Source organism: Gekko japonicus, unplaced genomic scaffold, assembly GCF_001447785.1.
Source record: "Gekko japonicus isolate JY-2015 unplaced genomic scaffold, Gekko_japonicus_V1.1 scaffold438, whole genome shotgun sequence".
Taxonomy (NCBI): domain Eukaryota; kingdom Metazoa; phylum Chordata; class Lepidosauria; order Squamata; family Gekkonidae; genus Gekko; species Gekko japonicus.
Window position 1 is genome coordinate 1,074,006 of NW_015160849.1, and position 16,517 is coordinate 1,090,522.

The window sequence follows — 16,517 nt, forward strand, 5'->3', positions numbered from 1 at the left end:
GGGGGGGAAGGCGGGGCCGACGGGGGAAAGCCCAATGGAGCGGCACCCGAGGGGGGGGGAAAGGGGCGGGCCGCGCGAGGCTTTCCCTGCGGAAGAGTGCGCATGTGCCGCTCGTCCGGGAGCATGCGTACGAGAAGCTCTGAAGCATCTGCCCAACCCTTTTGAGGGTCGTCTCTTATTCTGGGTTTGCGTGCACGCACACGAAAGCGTGCCCCCGGAATAAAACTTGGTTGGTGTGAAAGGTGCCCCCGGACTCGGACTTTGTCCTGCTGCTTCAGACCAATACGGTTACCCACTTGAGTCCATCTTCCCTCTTCTGGAATCAACATATGCAATAAACGTGACCTGTTCAGCATGTCGTAGCCCCGGTCCTCCAGGCTTAGAACCCACTATTTAACACGGCATGAAGCTTGGGGGGGGGGAGCAAGGGAGTCCTGGGTTGAAGGGAGTAGGCGCATGCAAGTTCATAGCACGATTTAATGGATGATGAGGGCCGTGAAAACGTGCTAGACACTGAGAAGGAAGGACCTCCTTCCCTGGCAGACAAAATAGAAACAAGTCCTTCCTAAATAGGACCTCCAAAGGACCTTTTCATTAGCCAGAGCGGACGCTGAAACCACGTGATGAAGCGGCCTTCTTTGAACAATTCCTTGATCAGTCATTAGGAACCCTACGGCCAGGATTCACAGCTAAGCTCAAGGGGAGGGCTGCTGGAGATCTCCCAGAATTACAACTGATCTTCAGACTACATAAATTGTGTACTTAAAACCAGGGGTCATTTCCTAGAAAAAGAGGTGCAGGAGCTCATTAGCATAACTTATTTGCATATGCCACACTCCTTGACATCACCAGAAGTGTGTCAGAAGGCAACACCCACCACTAGACTGTTTTGGATTGCTAGCTATTGGGGGGGGGGGGGGGGGGGGGGCACAGAGGAGGGAGAGCTTGTACCTGAATAGAATTTGGTCTTAAAGGTACCACTGGACTGTTTTGGGCCGGGGTCTCTGCAATTTACTTGGCTGCTTCTTGCTCTGACTGAGGGCTGCTGGGAGCTGGGGGTGGGGCTTGTTGCATGTGCCCGCTCCCCTGGGCTCTTTACTGCTGGAGCTCTGCTCCTGTGCACTCCTGCAGGAAATGACCCCTGCTTAAAACATTTATTCCACTTGGGGGGGCTGCTTTGGAAGGCAGAGGGTGTGACATTGTCACCTACCGAGGTCCCTCCCCTCCCTAAACCCCCCCCTCCCAGGCTGCACTCTCAAATCTCCAGGTATTTCCAAGCCTGGAGTTGGCAACCCTAGGTGGACTCTTAGAAATGAAGGGCTGAGGCTTTGTGAAGGCAAATGCAGCTTAGTATCCCAAAACAAAAAATGGGGGGGGGGGAAAGCATCCATTAATCATGGAACTGTGTAAACATGCAAAAAGAGCCCCATGTTGCAGAAAGGGTGTGATGGTGCAAGCTCAAGTGGTTGGTGCCAATGAAACCACAGGCAGAATGGCGTCAGCCCAGGAATCAGGCTGTGAGCCTTCATCAAGCGTTGGAACAGACAGAGGAATCTGCGTAAGTGAAGAATCTGTCTGTCCTTCCTGCAGCATCATGAATCTGAAGCAGCAGGCCGTCTGTTTCTTGGAATAAAATTAGTTCAAATACCTGCTCACAAAGGAGAAGATCTCAAAACGATGCTTAGTGACAACGTGGGAAAAGATTTGTCCGCTGATATATACTTAAATCCCAAGATGGGTGTCTCCAGTGGAAGCTTTCTCTCAACCAACCTTCAAAACAAGCACTTATTAGATACGTAGAATTGTTATATGATGAAAATAATTTAAAATCTCAGGAAGAAGAAAAATAAAATAAACTTATATCGGTGGACTAGAATGCAAGTGGAATCTGGATACAGTAAGGATAAACAGACAGATGGATTCTATTCAGAACAATGTGTATTTGGAAAATTATTATGTACTTCAAGAGAGAAACTCATTAAGAAAACGTATGGTATGCTGATGCAATTGAAAATGCAGGACAAAATAGTTAAAGAATGTATGGTTAGATGGATGCAAAATGTGGGTTATAACATCGATCTGTCACAGTGGAGTAAAATATGGAAAGTGAACATTAAGTTGACTAAATCTGTTTCGTTCAAAAACGTATATAAAATGTTCTATAGATGGCATCTAACCCCAGATAGATTGGCTAAAATGTATAACAACTTGACTAATATGTGTTGGAAATATAATAACCATATTGGGTTGTATTACCATATGTGGTGGACATGTAAAAAGGTTCATGAATTCTGGATTGAAGTACATACTTTCTTACAGCTTAGCCCAATCTCATCAGCTCTTGGAAGCCAAGAGGGGTCAAGGCCTGGTTAGTCCTTGGATGGGAGACCACCAAGGAAGTCCAGGGTTGCTCAGCAGAGGCAGCCAATGGAAAAACCACCTCTGATCGTCTCTTGCCCAGGAGGGGGTCACCATACATCAGTAGCAGTTTGACGGCAGGCACTTCCCACCACCACCACCAGGGTTCCCACTGAAGAGGTCTGAAACCAACCCAGAGCATTCTTACTCGTGCACAGCAAAGACAACGGAAGAGATTTTGCTCTGCATGTGCCACAGTTCTCATCACAGGAAGATGGCTGAGCCGCTGGAGAAAGGAGACACATTCAGGAAAGTTAACGGAGAGATTCGTATAATTGTCTCGGAGGCTACAAAACCGTTCTTCAATTCTTTTGCTGCTTAATCGGCTGAACTTGTACAATACAAAATATAATATAACTTACAATAATATGCATTAAATAAGAGCAGCGTATATTTAGGAGAGAGTTTTTGTTTTTTTAACATACAGTGCATGTTCTGAACTGAAGCTCCATTGGTATTATACATCTGACAGAAAGAAAACCTGTTTCATACAGTCCGGCCCTTTCTAGGGATATATTCCCAACAACCTTCTCTTACCATGAATATTAGTGTTTACCATTCTAAAACAACTGCATAAACCCTATCAAATTTTGTTGGGGAGATCCCATTTTGTGGGTAGCTTTCCATTAGTTGCTTAAACAAACTCTCAGAGGCTGTTCGGAACCACGGGGTCAAATGAACAGTAACAGAAAAGAAAATTAGTTTAAGATGTCCGTTAAGAATATTATAATGGTATAAACTCCCACATGTCCAACGATATACTGTATTACCTTGAAAGAGAAGAAATACTTAAGTGTGTTACAGGGAAGTCCTACTAACCTTTAACATGTGTACTATGGTACTTTTGTAAACTTCACAGTTCATGCCAAAATTGCCACAAATTAAACAGCATACAAGGTAGAAGGCAGAGATATAAAATTAAGGCAACAAGCCAGTGGTTTGGTGCTTAAGCACATTTAGGTCCACTGAACTGTGCCCTAAAATGTTGTTTCATTTCAACAGAAGCCAATTCTCAATAATCACATTGCATTTACCCTTTCAAATGTTTAAGAGAATCAATACAAAAAGCATAGTCAGAAGCAAGAGATAAAACCCTTGTGTGCAGAGCCTGATATTCAAAGAAAACCAGAAATTGACTCAGGTGTGTACATACTGGTAGATTACTTTATTGAGGCATGAGTTGAATATTGCTAGGTTTTATCACCCGTGAAGCAATGGGCCTCTCTTCTGTGCTATGGAACAGACTCTCAAAGATGACAATTTCATCCACTATTGTGCGTAACGGTTGTCTAGTAAGATGATCAGCCATAACACGCAGCCTCCAGATAACAAAAAGGTGCATTAAATCACTAATAGGAACGAATAGCAGGTGGGACCATGGCACAGTCTTCTTCATTTAGAGTGTTGTCGATGACAGGTCTGTACTCCAAAGTAACCTTTAAAGAAGGGGGGGGGGGAGAGAAAGAGGATACCGTTCCTGAGTTAAAGGCTAAAAAGCACTCCAGGAGCCAAGCATACTTTTTGGTCTGCCAAAGCCACTTCAAAGCTTTTGCTGATTCCAATCACGCAATCCAAAAAAAAGATGGACCCCTAACCCTATTAAAAATCCACCCCTGCTCTGGCCATGGTGACGGCCTCCCCACGCCCAAGTAGCATTGCTAGCTAGCACCACGAGGAATGCAACAGCGACGAGAAGATTCAGGTTTCAAAAGTGTAAGTCCTACTTGAACGTTTGGCTCAAATTCAAAAGGTAGAGATAGGTCTGGATCCACCAACACAACTCTGCGAACAAGGTTTGGATCCACCAGAGCAATTCGGCAAAAAACCTGTGACTTTCTCACCTCTCCTACCCTGCTGCAGCCTCGAGTGACCCCCAAGGAGGAGCAGCATTTAAGGGAGTGCTTTGGAAGGAGGCATCAATCACACTCCGTAGGCGGAAATCCATTCATTCGCAGAAATGCCCTGATGGATCCAAACCAGGGGAAGCTGGGCACGTGACTCTCAAGAAGCATTTGGGGAGGGTAGTGGGACCCGACCATCTTTGGTATGCAGAGCTAGCACGGATTCTAGCTGGAGGGGGGGGGCTTGCACTTCAGAATATTACCAAAATAATCAGATTCAAGTCCAGCAGCACTTTATAGACAAACAAGTGTTTCAGGAGTGAAAGCTCCCTTTTGTCAGACACGAGTGCTACTGCATTTGAATCTGTTTTACTGCCAAACAACAATGGCTATCCTCTGAAACTAATAACTAGAAGTCACACACACACTTGATCTTAGCCAAAAGGCCGAGAACTGATAATAATAACTAGAAGTGTGACTTCTGTTTCAATTTTGATAGCCTGTGAGTTCTCTCTTCCTGTAAATAACGGCTCACACACCACTAAGAGTCACCGTGCAGGAAGGGTAAAACTCCTAACCCAAGTTTTCGGTCCCAAAGGGATTTACATACCTTCCCAGTCCCGACATCGACATACGAGAGGGTGTGCTTTCTCCAGTGCTGATCAAATGGTTTCTTCTGTTGTCCTTCAGTTGGTTTGGAATAGTCATATTCATCTATCCTAACCTAAACAAGTATTTAAAAAAACAGCTTAAGGTTCCTCTGAAGAGGATGTAGTTTACCCACAATTCAAAGCACAATTCAGTGTTTTTAAATACTCTGGAAAGCTCGTTTTACTTGGGAGTAGAGATGTGAAGGCCCGGAAAAAAAACGGAAAAATACCAGGCTTTTTCTGTTTTTTTCCTGAAGCCTTTTTTTCCCCTGAAAAATTGAAAAAAGAAAATAATTTTTTTTAAATTATGGAACATTTTATTTTAACATGATGAACAAAATATTTTAAGACAAGGTGTTCAAATATTTTCCAAATCATTTCTAAAAAATATGTATGGTATCAGCAAGCCCCAATTTCTGTGCACTGAGGACAAGCAAGTCCTGGGTTACAAACGGAACTCTCCAATGGATAATGACAGACACAACAGAGTAGCTGCAGAAGCAGAGACTGAAAAAAAGGTTGCTTACCTGTAACTGGTGATCTTCGAGTGGTCATCTGTGTATTTACACCCATGGGTTTAGTGCGCCTGCGCTGAACCACATCGGTGTTATAGCAAGCCCCAACGAATTTTCGCGCCCAAACCTCGGGCAGGTGCAGGAACCCCTACTGCGCATGCCCGAAGGGATGGGTCGAGGAGTGTCGCGAACCAGGGTTGGCGTGGCCACCATGGGGATACCAGAATGCAGTGTGCGTTGTCGTTGAGAATCTTGTGCACGACTCGCAGAAGCAGCGGAAGAGGGGGAAACAGGAAGAGATAGTCCCAGGTCCAGGAGTAGATGAGCCCATCTCCCAGGGACAGTGGGTCCATGCCCCCCCGCTGCAAAACCTCGGGCACTTTCTGTTTGATCTGGTGGCAAAGGCGTCCACCTACGGATGCCGCCATCTGTGGAAGAGAGGCCGAAGGTATGACCAATTGAGTTCCCAGTCATGTAGAGACAAAAGCTTCCTTGGCTGAGGCTGTCTGCTTGAACATTCAGGTGGCCAGGTATGTGAGTCGCAATCAGATGGATGCGTTGAAACAGGCACCAGTTCCACAAAAGAATTGCCAGATCGCAGAGGCGACGGGACACAGTGCCCCCTTGTCTGTTTACGTAACTGAGCGCTGTGGTGTTGTCCATGAGTACAGCCACACATCGCCCTTGAACTAACGGGCAGGAAGGAGTGGAGTGCAAATTCTATCGCCAAGAGTTCCAAGAGGTTGATGTGACGAGTTCGGAAGCTTGGAGACCACCTGCCCCCGATGCAGAGGCCTTGGAGATGTGCCCCCCATCCCCATTGCGACGCGTCTGTTGTCAAGGTCACAGTAGGTGCCGGAGGATAAAAGGGGCCCCCTGGAAAAGGTTGTTGGGGGAAGTCCACCACAACAGAGTATTCTGTACATCCGGAGGGACGGACAGACTGAGTGTTTGGAGATGCCTTGCCGGATCGAAGTTGCGTATGAACCATATTTGAAGAGGGCACATCCGCAGTTTTGCAAAGACAAGGACCGACGTAGTGGCGGCCATCAGGCCGTGTAGCTGTTCCCTTCCTTTTTGTTAGTATCAGCAGTGCCATTACCGTGGGCAGAGAGGCAACAAATTTGGCGAGGTCGATGATGCGCCGGGCCCTGTCCTCTGGCAGGAAAGCTTGGCAGCGAATGGAGTCCAGGTACACGCGCCTATGTACTGTACCCGTTGGGCAGGTTGTAGGTGGGACTTGTCGGTATTCACCCGAAGGCCCAGCGTGTTGAGCAACCTGAGGGTATCCCGTATGTGATGGAGAAGTAGAAGCCTGGAGTTGGCAACCAGAATCCAGTCGTCGATGTACGGGTAGACGCTGATCCCCTGGAGATGGAGAAATGCTGCCACAACAACCATAGTTTTGGTGAAGACCCTGGGCGCGCTGGAGAGGCCGAAGGGGAGAGCCGTGTATTGGAAGTGGTGTTGACCTATGGCAAACCGGAGGTAGTGCCTGTGTGAAGGATGTATTGCTAAATGAAAATAAGCATCCTGAAGGTCCAGGGTGGCCATCCATATTCCTTTCTGGAGCAGTGGCAGAATTTGTTGAAGGGAGATCATCCGGAAACGGCAGTACTGGACGTAGGTATTGAGTCCTCTCAAGTCCAGAATCGGGCGAACACCACCATCCCGCTTCGGGACGGTGAAGTAACGGGAATAGAATCCCCTGCCTCGTTCTGAAGGTGGTACCAGTTCGATGGCATTCTTGGCGAGAAGGCTCACGACCTCTTCCAGTAGGGCCAGGGAGGAGGGGGGGTGCAGACAAATATAGGTAGGACAGGGAGGTGCGTAAACTCTATAAGGTAACCAGAGGTTACCACCAAGAGGACCCAAGAGTCTGTTGTAATATCCCGCCAGGCCGGAAGGAAAGCTGCCAGGTGGGCGTCATGGGGAGGGGAGGACAAAAAGTTAGACCCTGCTTGGTTGGCTTTGCAGGCTTAGATCTATTGGATTGTTGTCCCTGGCCAAACCGAGGATGTTGCTGATAGGACGGACGTTGCCCCCCTGAGGAAGACCGGGTCCTGCATGAACGGTCCGGTGACTGCCTATTGTAGGGACGCTTTTGCCACGGCCGAGACCAAGTGCTTGGACTTAAAAGTTCTTGAAAACGAGGATACACCCAAGGTACGGGATGGATGCCTTGATGCTCTTATCCATGTAGCGCACCATCAGTGGAAGCATGGAAAAGTCCCAAACTGTCAAAGGGAAGATCCCCAACATACGACCTGGTGTCTATTTGCAAAGATGTAGTGTGTAACCATGAATGTCTGCATAGCGCTATGGCGGTGGGCATGGTCTTGGAGGCTGCGTCCAGAGAACACTTCGCCATGTTGATTTGTTGTTTGGTGAGGACCAGGCCCTCTTTTTGTATTTTCCTGGCCTGCTGGCGTTTATCTTCCGGCAGGGCGGCCAAAAACTCAGAAAGGCGTTCCCACAGGGTGTACTGATAACGGCTCATACACGCCTGGTAATTAGTGCTCTTCACACCCAGGGAGCCCGTAGAATAGAAACGCCTTCCAGAGGAGTCAAGTTTCTTGCTGTTCCGGTCAGAGGGAGTGGAGTGAGTCTTCTTTGACTTAGAGGAGGATGTCACCACCATGGAGTTAGGTTTTGGGTGGTTTAAGAGAAATTTGGCGCCAGCTTCTTGGACCTGATACATGTGGTCCAATCGGCGTGAGGAGACAGGCGTGGACGAGGGTTTGTCCCACGGCGCCTTGGCCGCTTGCAGAAGGACCGTCGGCGTCGAAGCATCTAGTTGGACCACGTTGAAGACAGCGTCGGAGACCGAGGGTTGAGGTTGGAGTACTGAGAGTCCCAGCGAGTGAGCCATACGTTTGATAAGGTCGCCGTAAGAGGACATGTCCTCAGAAGGTGAAATAGGCAGGTTATCCGTTATTGACGGCCTTGGAGACAGATTGTCAGGTGAACTGCCTGGGTCCGACAGCTCCGATTCAGAAGCCTCCACTGCGGATGATGAAGATTCGTGGTCCGGCACTTGTGTTGGGGGTTCCAACTGGTCTGGGGCAACTCCAACCGGCAGTAATGGCGTCGATACCAAAGGCTTCGGTATCGAAGGTTCAAGCGGTGTAACCTGGTCACGCTGGTCCCTGTGAGCTGGTGGATGTGGGCGAGGAGACTCTGGCACCCTGGAGACTGTGGCTGATGGAGGCAACCAGGGCATGGTTGCAGCGGGCGGATAAGCGCCACAGAGGTATTGGAGTTGTCACTGATCCCATGGTATCGGTTGAATGGGGCGTTGACAACCCCTGGGAGAACGGTCCCTGACATAGGGACCCCTTGGAGACCTGGAAAGGCCCCAGTCACGGGAATGAGAACGGGAGTGATGGCGAGGCAAGACTGGTGGTGCGTAGTCAGAAAAATGGTGACGTTCACCTAACATTCGGTGATGACGAGGATGTCGGTCTCGACCCTCGGCATCGACCGGTGAGGGCAATCGAGAAGGCAAGGAAGAGGAAGGTCCCGCCTGGATATGTGGCTGAGAGCAGCAACTTCATCGATATCGGAACAGCGTTCCATGTCGATCAGGATTGGAAGCTCCCTCCGAACGGGTGAGTCGAGCAGCTGGATAGGCGACTGCATAGTGATAAGTGGGGCCTCGGGCATCAACACCCCAACAACTGTAGGTCGATCCTTGGTGGCCACAACAGTGGGAGGGTCCACAGCAACATCGGGCCGAGGCGCCTTAGGGGGTTTAGTAGTGCCCTTTTTGGCTGCCTTGCCTGTCGTCTCAGCCTGGTCTTCCTTCTTCTTCTTTACAGGAGTCGACGCCGATGATTGCACGGGTGGAGCCAAGCACTTCGTGGCTGATCTCGCAATGTCGGAAGCAGACTTCGGTACCAATGGAAGCGTCAAAGCCGATGGAGCAGTCGACGTCGAAGCTGTTGGCTGCGAAACAGGATCCATCTCCAATGCATGAGGGGCTAACACAGATTCTAGAAGGGCTACCCTCAAGCATGCTGCCCAGTTCTTCCACGTTTGGTTTGAGAATTTAGCGCAGTGAGGGCAGGAGTCTGGACAATGAGCCTCCCCCAGGCAGAATAGGCAAAGCATGTGGCCGTCCGGAGGGACCAATTTGTTTCCGCAAGAGGTACAGTGGTTGAAAAAATCCCACTTTTTATTCCTTTTCACCATAAACTAAGAACAGGCGAGGAGAGGCCAAAAGGCGGGGAGGAGGGAAGAAAACACAAGCCCCCTCCGGGGTTTTTGGGTTTTTTTTTAAGACGGACAAACAAATTAAAGAAAAACAAGAATGCGGAAAAGGGAAGAGTCCTGAGGAATTCAGAGCTACTAACTGACAAACTACTGAGGTAAGTTCACCGACCAAAAAGAGCTGCGAACAGCGCGGCGGTCAGAAAAGAACTGGCGGGATGTCCGCGCCCGTCCCTCCGGGCATGCGCCTGCCCGAGGTTTAGGTGCGAAAATCCGTTGGAGCTTGCTACAACACCGATCTGGTTCAGCGCAGGCGCACTAAACCCATGGGTGTGAAGCACAGAGAACACGTCGAAGATCTGATACTGATCATTACAGCTCAGAAAATGATTCTGATTCAATTTCATGCCCATTCATTGAAACTTAGTCCCACACTCCCTTCTATACACTTTCCCCCTCTTCTTTTTACGAGAATGGTTTTATTAATTATTTAATACTGTGGAGAAGAAAAATGAATAATTGTTACTTCTGGATTTTTAAAAATTGTTTTGCAGAGGGTTTTTTGTCTGTTCCACATAAACTAGTAAACAGTCCAGGAGATTGTTGCTCCATTTGTTACAATTACAAATAAATATTATTTAAAAAAGTAAATTCTGTTTGCAATAATGGGATACACTATATTTTTAATATGCTAGTTGTGATAATGTCATGCCAAGAAAAATGTCCATAGTCATATTTTATGTTTCTTTTTATTTAATTTTTTTTATTATTAATTTTCATAAATGGTTACATATTTTATGCTCCTAAAGTAACAGAATGACTTTCAATCTGGAAAAGAAAAAATAAGTCGCTAATGTAGCATTTTTTTTCAATTTTTCCTAAAAATTCCGTTTTTTTGCGGAAAAAAACGTTTTTTCCCTGAGCTTCAAAATTTCCGGAAATTTTAAATCTCTACTTGGAAAAACAGAGCAAGATGAATGAGCGTGATGGATGTTTCTTGAAATATGGAGTCAACTTTTTATGGAGGTTCCCCTCAGTCACCATGATAGCCACTGATAGACTTACCTTCCATGAATCTATCTATTTCCCTTATAAGAACAGTGAGGCGCTGTGGCCCAGTGGAAGAGCCTCAGCTTTGCATGCAGAAGGTCCCAGGGTGAATCCCTGGTCTCTGCAGCTGAAAGGACCGGGCAGCAGGTGACGTAGGAGACCTCAGCCTGAGACTCTGGAGAACCCCTGCCAGTCTGAGTAGACAAGACTGACCCCGATAGACCAAAGGTCTGATTCAGTAGAAGGCACCTTCAGGGCCACAAGAGCATCAGGACAGGGATGCCTAGTGCTGCTCTGGTTTCCATCTGCTACCCCTGATGGGGGCATGGAGGAGCCAACCCCATCCACAAATGCAGCACAGCTCCTTTGTCTGGAACCAGCTGACCCACCCGGGCTGCTGGGAGGGGGAGGGGGAAGAGGAGGGCTTTACTTGCAGCAGGATGCTTCATCTTCCTGCAACTCCGGCCCCTCCTTTAGGCGTCCCATATTTCCCAAGAGGGACAAACCCCACTGCTTGAAAGGGAAACAAGTGAAATGGCAGCCGGGATGAAGGACAGAGACACACGTGCTAAAAATTAAGCAGGGTTCATCACAGGTTAGTAACTCTTATTGTATTCTGATGTCATTTTCCAGACAAAAACTGGTCCTGATACTTAGTGAAACATTGATTCAGGTGGGTGGCCGTGTTGGTCTGAAGCAACAGAACAAAGTGAGTCCAGTGGCACCTTGAAGACCAACAAAGCTTAATTGTGGGTACAACAAAATTGATACCCAGAAATAAACTTTGTGGGTCTTCAAGGTGCCACTAGAGTCCAACTTTGTTCTTAGTGAAATATTAACATTTCAGGAAGCCAGAAACAGAAGTACTGATCAAGGATAGAACATGAAGCTTACATGACCTCCTTGTACTAATTTTGTGCATCAGTGTGTGAATATCCCGATGCAGAATATTCTGTTTTAACATCTTCATTGAAAGACAGCGGTTTTATGCTGACGTCAGGTACAGTTATTTTTTTTAAATTTCTTCAGGAGAGAAATCTGCCTACCGACCCAAGCCCCAACTTTAATGAAAAAATGAATTCTGGGAAGGATTTTAAAGGAGAGGAAAGGGGGCCCAGCAGAAGCACAGGCGGTTTCTGCACCAACATAGAACAGAACAAAGACGACAGACTTTTCTGACCTTTCAGGGGACGGCAGCAGCACGACAGAAGGCAGGTCCGAAAGCAACGCATGCCTACCTTGTAGTCCTCCCTTGCGTGAGCACCACGCGACTCTTTCCGAGCTTCGGCACCATAAATAGTTTGCAACGCACAAAGCATCAGGTTTTGAAGTTCCAAAGTCTCCACCAAGTCAGTATTCCAGACCACCCCTATGTTGCAATAAAAGATTTGGAAAGAGCTTTAGATGTTTCAGGGGAAGTGGCACTCCTGCAGATTAGCTGATCAGATCACATTTTCCAATGGTAGTGGCACCAATGTTTCCTCTAATTCTTTCCCCTTATTGAGCGGAGCAGTTCGCATCCTGAGTGGAATGTAACCACTGTAATCCTAAAAAGGACAACGGTTAGTGCAGGACCCTGCAGGGCTCCACAAGTGGGGCTTCCCGTGTTCCTGACTGGCCACTCAGGTGCACAGCTTACAGGGAACACTGAGTGGCACATGGGAAAAACAAAAGCACAATGCTGTTTGCAGACACAGGGCAAGTTTCTCATATAAAACTATAGTTATGACACACTGATGTGCAGCGTCACTCATCCACAGTACCCTGGTTTCTTCACTTTAAAATTTGGAATGCTTGAATTGTTTTTAACTCAGTGATAAGAAGGGCAGATCTCCCTGGGGCAAGCTGTTTCTATGAACCGAGGGGGACCCACACAGCCTCCTACGGGTTGGGGGGGGGGTTACCAGGTTTCTTTTAAACTATGAACCTCCCACTCGGTTACCACGGCGCAAGTGCCTAGGATTTGGGTTCACTACTGTGAGTTAAGTTTTGTAGTGCACAAGTAGAACACGGAGGTGACTGAGGCATGAATTATCTTTTATATATGTATTATATATTAACATCAAAAAAGATTTACTGATTTGCATGTAGGTTTCTATGAATGTATCAGCAGCACAGGTCTCCAGACAGATATTGTAGAGAGTAGTTTCAGTTTTAATACTTTCTAGCATAACAAGCCACTAGGTTGGATCCTAACACGCACACACACACACAGGATCCCACCCACGCCAGCCTGCCCTCTCCCGAGAGCCAGACTGAATGGCACAAGATCTGCTCATTGCCAGAGATGGCCCTTAACAATCGGGTACTCTGTTCTCTCTCAGAAGTAGGGCCAGGCCTTCCTGCCACACTACCCAGCAGAGCTGCCCTTCACTCTGGATGCTCTTTTCCTGAGCCACACCTGAGCCGTCACTGCTCTCTCGCTGAGGCAGATCTGAACTCAGCTCCTGCTGTGTTTCCCTCCCACATTCCAACCCCCCCTTCCGAAAAGTGACGGGATGCTGAAGCAACACTCCCATAGCCTCAAATGAGTGGCTGTTTTCCCCCTTCAGGGGAGAGACAGCCTTCTGTTCATCAGACTCCCCCACCCCTTCCCCATGAGGGGGAAAGAAGGTCAAGCGGCAAATGAAGAATAAAGTAGCCACCGATTCCACTGCATGGCAAGTTCCATCAAATCGGGGGGGATCTCAGCATTAATCTTGCTGGCTGGAGATCCTTCTGTAATGTTCTCAAATGGAGAAATGGGACAGAATGCGGTATTGCGAGAAGAATTAGAAGTTTCTATGAATCTCTTAAGAATAAAGTTTTAGACTTTATATTTACACAGACAGGCATGCTGGTAATGCCTTACTGAAATTCCAAAAGCAATTGCTATGATTTTCCATAGTCAGGGGATGGGGCTATCAGTATCCCATGATGCCTTTTCTTCTTCCAATAATTACAAAACCAGAATTATACAAACAAAAACAGGGCAAGTTTGCTTAACCTGCATAATATTATTCTAGTTTCAGAAATCAGACCCTTAACACAGATTACAGCATCTTGACTTACAAAAATAAGCCCGCAATATATACAGCCCTGAGTCTTTGAAGCAGTGAATTTCAAGCTGTGCTCTCAAAGAACCCTGGGTACCTTGGAAGCTTTCCAAGTGTTCCTCTCAATAGGAAGATCCATGGTGGACTAAGGTCTCTAAGAGAGGTTTGTCCTGTGTTGCTAAATAGCCTCCGGAGCAGAGGTCCCCAGCGTGGTGTCCATGGGTGGCACGGGGCCGCAGATACCTTTTTCAGTGGCCACCAAATATGGTTAGAAAGTGGGTGCGGTCAGGTCTGGCACTTGCACAACAGGGCTTTTGATAGGCCACTGGAGATCCAATTGGCTGGGCAAATTAAAATAACGTTTCAGTAGCAGCTGCTGCCACTGTGTTACTTTTATTCGCTCTCATTTCTCTGTTTCAGTATATTTTTAAATTATGCCCCTATACCCTGCACTCGGGCTTCCTCCACCTCCTCAGCACCCCTTTTGTGGTTGGCTCCGCCTCCCGTGGCAGCCATGTTGTGGATGTGCCCAACCCCCGGTGGCAGAATTTCAAGGGTAACCACAGGCTCAAAAGGGTTGGGGACCCCTGCCCTGGAGTCACATGGGAAATGCTTTTGTACACAGTCCTAGTTTGCCCAGAGGCCTGACCAGTGCCCACAGGAACCAAGGAGGCTCCTTCAACCACATCCTGGATGCTTCGGCTTTGTTCTCCAAAGGTAGAAAAGTTTGGAAACCACGACTACGGTGGCTTCGTTTTGGTATCTGCCAAACTGGTATTTCAAATGCCCCTAACAACACTCATGTTGTTAACTTTGATCTTAGTCTTCTAGTTTTATTATTACGGTCTTAGGACCAGCGTACAATACAAACATTGTAGGAAAAAGAAGGAAAATCCAGAGATAATACACAGAATAAAATCTATTTCTCTGCAAATCAATCATCCTGTAACTACTTGTTTTTTAGTTGAATTCACGTTGCTAGATTGATACACCTTTTGACTACATGGCTGCAGTGTTCCCTCTAAGCTGAGTTAGTGTGAGCTAGCTCACCGTTTTTTAGCCTCCAGCTCACACATTTTTGTCTCAGCTCAGGAAGGATGGCCCCAGAGCAAACTGATTTATGTAGTAGCCGAATCGCTCGCTCACAACTTTAATGCCAGTAGCTCACAAAGTAGAATTTTTGCTCACAAGACTCCACGGCTTAGAGGGAACATTGCATGGCTGTATCGTATTTTATATGTGATGCCCCCACAAAAATGTTTCTTTCCAAGATTGCAGGATGTTTAGGGAAACCCCGCTCATGATGCCAAGAAGGGCACGCTACAAACAAGCTACCTCTGTCAAATGTCTTCAGATTGTCCAGATCCTTGTAGATGCTGCTCAGTTTCTCACAACCCTCCTGGAGGACAGAGCCCGTACGGAACACAGCGGCATGTGTTTGCATGGTCTGTGAAAGACACCAGGGTTTAGAGAACTATACGGCAGAAAAAGAGCAAGAGTCCAGGAGCACCTTGAAGACTGACAAGAGTGGTGGCAGGGGAGGAGCTTTCATGAGTCACGGCTCCCGAAAGCTCCTCCCCTGCCACCACTCTTGTTAGCCTTTAAGGTGCTCCTGGACTCTTGCTCTTTTCTGCTGCTACAGACAGGCTAACACGACGACCCATTTAGAGGATATACACCTAGTGGAAGTCTTGAGAACACTTACAGTGTAACCTCCTGGAGCTACAAAATCTGTATAATCAGTTTTATCAAAAACATATTTGAATGTCGATATAGCAGTTCCCTCCAGTCCTCAGTTGACAAGATCGTATCCATTCCACGGTCCATATCCACTATAACCATCCTGTGATAGGGAGGTGTTCGTAACAGGGAAGGCGGCCTAACAAGCTCTGTGGCTGAACAGGGTCTGGATTCAAACCATATTTAATCCCAACATCCTAGCTACTACTAGGGATGTGCATTTCGGGATCCCGAGCTGAAAAAAAAAGCCGAAAATAACGTTTTTTGGCTTTTTTTGGCTTTTGGGATCCCGAATTAGCAATTTATGCGCTTGTCCAAATCCCAAAAAAAAAAATCCCAAAAAAATTCGGGAATCCTGAAAAATTCGGGTCCATTATAACCAATGGGGCCATTGAAGTCAATGGCAAAAATCTTAGGGTTGGGGAATCATCCAGAGGGGTCCCACGTATGCTACCTCTAGGAAGGTGGCAGCAAGGAAGTAAGATAGCTCCACCCCCACCGGGCAGGGGCAGGCAGGCAAAAACATCCCGAGCCACACAGCGGCTGGCTTGTGGGTCTCCCCGCCCCGTTCCCAGCAATGCAGGAGATTCACACAAAGACATCTCCCTTACAACCCCAGAGGCCCCTCCTCCATGACCAGAAGCGCTATTTGCCTAGCCTGCTTTGGAAATCCAAAGGTGGGCTGCCCAGAGGCTGAAAAGGAGTTGGGAACTTGGGAGTCGGGCTTGGTCCCCTGTTCAGGGCAGGGGACAGCAGCAGAACCTGTGCACTGCACGCCCCTCCCCCAACCACACCCAGCCCGCCTGCTCCATGGCCAGGAGAGACTGTAAGGAGAGATGACTACTAGTCCGCTCCGCTTTGGAAATCCTAGAGGGACCCCTCTGGATGATTCCCCAACTCGGGAATCATCCTATCTCAATCTTTGGGCGCCACCTGGAGAGTTGGCAGCCACTCTAATTTGGGGCCATCTGGGTTCCTTTGGACTCCCTTTGCCTCTCTTCAGGTGCGCTGAATGGGGATTCGCACGCACACCCCTAGTGATTGCTCACGTCACTT

At 47.7% G+C, this 16,517-nt stretch overlaps 2 protein-coding genes across 2 annotated transcripts in view; both read right to left on the reverse strand.

Annotated features, from left to right (window-relative positions):
* The window catches only part of FH (fumarate hydratase), a 37,122-nt gene extending 33,395 nt beyond the window's left edge, over positions 1–3,727 (reverse strand). Inside the window, exon 1 of the mRNA XM_015420725.1 lies at positions 3,623–3,727. Within this exon, the coding sequence (XP_015276211.1) occupies positions 3,623–3,727 (105 nt within the window). The remainder of the gene's footprint in view (positions 1–3,622) is intronic.
* Positions 2,475–16,517, reverse strand: part of SDHA (succinate dehydrogenase complex subunit A, flavoprotein (Fp)) — a 36,354-nt gene continuing 22,311 nt past the window's right edge. The window contains exons 13-16 of the mRNA XM_015420735.1: positions 15,057–15,168; positions 11,925–12,055; positions 4,870–4,983; positions 2,475–3,854 (exon numbers count right to left, since the gene is read on the reverse strand). Of these exons, the coding sequence (XP_015276221.1) occupies positions 3,768–3,854; positions 4,870–4,983; positions 11,925–12,055; positions 15,057–15,168 (444 nt within the window). The 3' untranslated portion in view covers positions 2,475–3,767. The remainder of the gene's footprint in view (positions 3,855–4,869; positions 4,984–11,924; positions 12,056–15,056; positions 15,169–16,517) is intronic.